Source organism: Pundamilia nyererei, unplaced genomic scaffold, assembly GCF_000239375.1.
Source record: "Pundamilia nyererei isolate P.nyererei 1_Seehausen unplaced genomic scaffold, PunNye1.0 scaffold00256, whole genome shotgun sequence".
Taxonomy (NCBI): Eukaryota; Metazoa; Chordata; class Actinopteri; order Cichliformes; family Cichlidae; genus Pundamilia; species Pundamilia nyererei.
Genome location: NW_005187657.1, coordinates 689,831 through 695,068, shown reverse-complemented (window position 1 = coordinate 695,068; position 5,238 = coordinate 689,831). Strand labels below are relative to the sequence as shown.

The 5,238-nt window shown below is 42.6% G+C and overlaps 1 protein-coding gene across 2 annotated transcripts; it reads left to right on the top strand.

The window, feature by feature from the left end:
* Positions 1–1,855: 1,855 nt before the first annotated feature.
* On the top strand, positions 1,856–5,238 carry tlx1 (T cell leukemia homeobox 1). Of its 2 annotated transcripts, none has more exons than XM_005749859.1 (3): positions 1,856–2,420; positions 3,179–3,380; positions 4,186–5,238. In XM_005749859.1, exons 1-3 carry the CDS (start codon positions 1,976–1,978, stop codon positions 4,394–4,396), a joined length of 858 nt encoding a protein of 285 aa, XP_005749916.1. In that variant the 5' UTR covers positions 1,856–1,975; the 3' UTR covers positions 4,397–5,238. The 2 variants fall into 2 exon arrangements, with proteins under 2 accessions (XP_005749916.1, XP_005749915.1); XM_005749858.1 differs by having other exon boundaries at positions 3,143–3,380.

Here is a 5,238-nt window from a genome sequence, read left to right as displayed (position 1 = left end):
ACACTAAACTAGAAAAATTAAGACAAACACACACACAAAAGAAGCATAAAAAGAGTGTAAGATTCTAGTAAATAGGGTGTCATCTAAGGTTTTAAGTTTTATTTTTTTAACTGAGAAACCTTATTACAAAATCAGATCAGAAGACATGACACAAGTACTCGGGGCAGTGATCAAACAAATGTGTAAAAGTACTCTGGCTCTATAATGTTCTGTGGTAGCCTTTTCTACAGGCAATACTTTTCAGCTTCAGTTAACGGTGATTATTCTGCTAAATAAAATTATTTCTGAAAATCACTTTAGTTCAAGGAAATGTATTTCCAAAAAACAGCAGCTGTGTTTTAGTGCAGTATTCCGTTTTAAAGCTGCTTTTCATGAAGAGATAAAACTTCCAAAACTGATTTCCTTGAAACCACGCTTGGAGTTAAGTTCAGTCTTGCGTTATATTAGTGAGCTACTGCATTTGATCCTTGTAATTTAGCAGCCTTTCCCCTAATGTTCATTATCGGTCCCGTTTTAAACGAAGACCTGCACTTTAGTGTGCAGAAACGCTGCTAGGCATTAAAATTTGATGTCGACCGACTGGCCAGTGAAAACTCTTTAAAGGTATCAAATAGTAATCCCCACGTTAAGTAATTAAGTCCCAGTGGCTTTTAGGAGAGAAAATCAATAAACTGTGCGGTTTAATTTTTCATTCACTTGACCAGGAGTTTCTATAGTTGTGTCTTGAAATAAGCAAAATATAAAAGTTACTATATTAATTTTAATATTGCTATGATCTACGATCCACGATTGAATACATTTAGAACTGTTTGTTCTGTTAAGCTGCGATAAATATCGTCCTAATTTAAATCCGCGCGTAGTCATTGATCATTTCCAGAATCGTTAATATTTAAAATAACAACATGCTGTTTGTGTGTATTAGCTTCAATTTTGAAATTTATGTTAGTTTTATTGTCTGCGGGGAAACATTCCAGCAGCACCGTGTGCAGTTCTGTTTCGGTTAAACGGTGTTTGTGTCCCATCATCCCTCTAAACATGAGTTAATGATGTCGATGCAACAACAAAGGAGCAGCGTACCATTCATTTATTTCAGTGATTCATATTTCAGCCCATTAGACCAAACTATCAATGTTCCCAATTTTTGCAGCATAGATTAAAATTGACTGCGTTGTGTTCTTTGAACTGGGGCCATTTCTTTGGTTGCAAAGAGTTCAGTTCACGGGCCCACTTCAGCCGTCAGACCGTCGGCCGATCACAGAATTTAAATGTAACGGGGTTCAATGCATTTTTTCTGCGGGGTCTATAAACACTGTTGCTCAGATAAATGTATGAAATGTTAAAAAAAACGAAAAATGTGTAAATGCTACTCAAATTCCCTTAAGCAAAAAAAATGTGGTTTTTGTTTTCTTCATTCATATTTCTACAGCTCCTCTTAGCTCAGCGCCGCGCAGCTGGGAGAAAATGGCCCAAACTGAATTTTCAATCTTTTCCCACCAGCGCTGCAACAAATGAAAACTACTGAATTTAGCGTCAGAGAATGAAGAAAGAGCACAAAGGGTTTGTTTCAGGTTGTTAAGCGAAATATTCGGCTGAAGGCCTGAAGGCCCGCACAGTAAATGTCCAAAAAAAGTGCCAAAAGCAGAAACATCTTCAACTTGTTTCCAACTGATCGTGTGCGGCGGTTAATTTGTGTTTTAGAGAGCAGTGGCCTGTTTAACCAGTTGAGCTCGCAGGCCTGAAACCGGATCTTCATCTCTGTCTAATCTCTGGCAGTTTGACTGGTGTCCTCGTGCGCTGGGAGGGGAGTATGGGATGTGGGGGTGTTGGGGTTCTCCTGCAAACGCACACAGAAAGACGCATGCACTAGAACTACCGGAGCTCGCGTGAGCACATACATTCGAGTTCAGGAAGTGGCGCGTGAAGCAGCCTAAATTCCTCGCGCAGGAGCGGGGGCTCGCGGCGGCTCGTGGAAGCCATGGATCACATAGGGATACTGGGGGCGCACCTGCAGCAGCACGCGCAAGTGGAGTCCATCAGTTTTGGCATCGATCAGATCCTCAGCAACGTGGAGCAAAGCTGCATGTTGGGCACGAGGATGCACGAGCCGGACTACGGACACCTGGCCTACAACAGCGGCGCGAGCGGCGGCGTGAACGGAGGTTTCACGTGCAACAGCAGCGGATATAACGGCAGCGCGTGCGGGATGTCTTCCCTCGGCGGTGCTTATCAAATGAGTATGGGCGTGAATATGAACGGTGCTAACGTCAACTCCGCCGGGGTCATCCGTGTCCCCGCTCACCGGCCTCTGAGCGCCGGGAACTCTTCCATGCCTGCGATGAGCGGGACCATCAACAACCTGTCAGCGCTCACGTTCCCATGGATGGAGAGCAATCGACGCTACACTAAAGACAGATTCACAGGTATCCACTTATTATTATTAGAATTGCTAGAAGTAGTATTTATTGGTCCTTGCTATGATGACAATGTAAATGTACCTGGCAGACTGTTTTGCGGCCTCTCTTCATTTTGTAGCCCGATTATTCATTGTTTAAAATAAAAAAAGAACAATATGAGTGTGTGTGGAAGAGAGGATAAAATAGCAATACTAAACGTTAGTTTAAACTCGGTACTTTTTAATTAAAAGCAAATGTCCACTGACAATAAAACGGGGGGAAGAGAAGAATCCGTTATTCTCAGCAGTAATTTGTACACGGACAGAATACGCGTGAAAACCTGTGGCTGCCTCTGTGTTTGTGGAGCCGCTCCGGAATTGTAGTGTTTAGTAACTGCACCGTGTTTCTAATATAAAAATATTGATTTTAAATGTTGAAAATATAATTTTGTTTATAAGTAAATATGTGGCTGATTTGCCGTAAGGCAACGTGGTGGTTTGCCCATGGTTTTCAATCCCTGAATTAAAATATATATACATAATTAAAAAAAAGATTTCTGCATTATATTAAAGGAAACTATTGATACGTGTGATATATGTAATAGTTTTATTTATTTTTACGGAGCTGCTTTTCTCCTGCTACGCTGCTGGTGCGCTCTCGGTTTCTTTTTGCTCTGCATATCCTGCTTCCCTGTCCTGTCTCATCCTGTCCTTTCCTTTCTCGTCCTTCTGCCCTTCTCTCCTGTTTAGTGTCCCTCTCACCCCTCACTGTAACACGTCGTGTAGGTCACCCTTATCAGAACCGGACACCGCCGAAGAAGAAAAAGCCCCGGACGTCCTTCACCCGCTTGCAGATCTGTGAGCTGGAGAAACGCTTTCACCGGCAGAAGTACCTGGCGTCGGCTGAACGTGCTGCGCTGGCCAAAGCACTGAAGATGACCGACGCACAAGTCAAAACCTGGTTCCAAAACAGACGCACCAAGTGGAGGTGAAGTTACCAGTGTTTGTACAAAATCTAGCGAACATGCGCTGAACAGACATTCTTTATCAAAGACCGCGTGTCTATTTGGTTCCTAGGGGGTGTCAGGAAAACCATCTGTGTTTTTTAAAGGTCTCCTTGGATCCAAATACTCCACCATGAGTTTCCCTTTTGTGACGGTATCTTGTTGTGTTCTTATTTGCACATTTACCGTAAATCCTCATAGAGGTAGAGGCTGTAATTTCATTGCAGGATTGTGGTGAAGTGCCTGAAGGCAGAAAACTTCCTCCCAATTTAACAAGGCCATTGGACAAATGAATTCAAATGAAATGAGGCTACTAATAGCTACTGGCATGTATATAGCTCAACTTGGAGACACTGAAACAGGCGCTCTGTGAAGATTTCTGGCTCTGTGACTATTAAAATGTGGTAATATTGTTGAACATTTCTCTGTCTGTAGAAATCTCTTTTTTTGTCCTGGAAATAATCATTTTCTGTGTCACAGAAAAGCTCAGGAAAGGCTTTTAATACTACTTTCCCATTTCTACATTTTTAAGAGCAAATTCAGCAACAGAAAACATTTTCATAATAATAACTATTAAAGATCAAACATCACTGCTATTTGAAAGAAACTGTTTGCATTAGCCTATTTTAGTTGAGCTACATGAAAACATACAGCATAACTCTCCAAATTCTCTGTCTCTCCCAGAACAAACCGATGTAGCCTGATTCTGATCCCCGGAGCGTCACAGCTCGTGTTTGTACACTGTGCTGAATCTGTGCTCGATTTCATGTCACTCTGTTGTTGATACAGGCGGCAAACGGCAGAAGAGCGGGAGGCTGAGCGGCAGCAGGCCAATCGGATCCTCATGCAGCTGCAGCAGGAGGCCTTCCAGAAGACGATCAACCAACCCGTGACCCCAGACCCGCTGTGCCTACAGAACAGCTCTCTATTTGCCCTGCAGAGCCTGCAGCCATGGAACGAGAATACCGCAAAGATAAGCAGCGTAACTGCCTGCGAGTAGAATCAGCACAAACCATCCAGCAGGGTGTCCGAGAGACTGCTTAATAGCAGAGAAGCTGGCTAAAGCTTACATGCAAGGTCATGTCCCTGTTCTTGTTGTCACCCATCTACTGTCAGACAGACATTGAAGCGCCATCAGACAGAGTCCCCCAGCACTACTCGCTCTTAATGGGGATCACAGTCTGAGGTGGATCCTTCAGTGGTCTGGAGTGAATCCAGCTCTGCAGACACCAAGGTTTAATCTTCGGGAATAATTTGGAGGAGTACTGATGGACAGTGTTACAGAGTGGCATCGAAGAGTTGTTGTAGCTACTGTAATTTCCTAAAAGAGACTAAATGATTAATGGCTAAATAACGTATTTTCATATGGGGTCTCTTACAAAAAGAATATGCTTCTGCAATCAGTGTCTATCCAGCCCCTCACAGCAGTTTGTGATGTAACTGCCACTTTTCATCTGTTGACTTGTGTTGCTGGACACAAGTTTTCACCTTTTTGTGTTCCATATTATCCTACACTATGTCATGCACATGAAATGAATTTTGGCTTACTGCAGCATAAAAGAGCACTTATTTTATCACCTGAGATGAATAACAGCGAGAGTGAGAAGAGTAAACCTGTGTGTTTCACCCCGTCTTACTGCAGCTCGGCTATATATGGTCCAAAATCATCCGATTAATGGGGGAACAAATACCATGGCACTTTACAAGTACGTTTAACAAAAAACATACTTTTCACCACAGTTTAGCTCATATTACATTTTCTTTTCTCTTATTTCTGTAAAAGGCTTTTACAGACTGTATTTTCACCACTGTAAAGCAAAGGATCTTAGACCTGACACCAAA

Bases quoted from the DNA above. Each gene is read 5' to 3' on its own strand.
- tlx1 (XM_005749858.1), top strand. From the start codon at position 1,976: ATGGATCACATAGGGATACTGGGGGCGCACCTGCAGCAGCACGCGCAA. The intron at 2,421-3,142 runs GTATCCACTTAT...TCTCCTGTTTAG, and splicing joins CACTAAAGACAGATTCACAG to TGTCCCTCTCACCCCTCACT. The intron at 3,381-4,185 runs GTGAAGTTACCA...TTGTTGATACAG, and splicing joins AACAGACGCACCAAGTGGAG to GCGGCAAACGGCAGAAGAGC.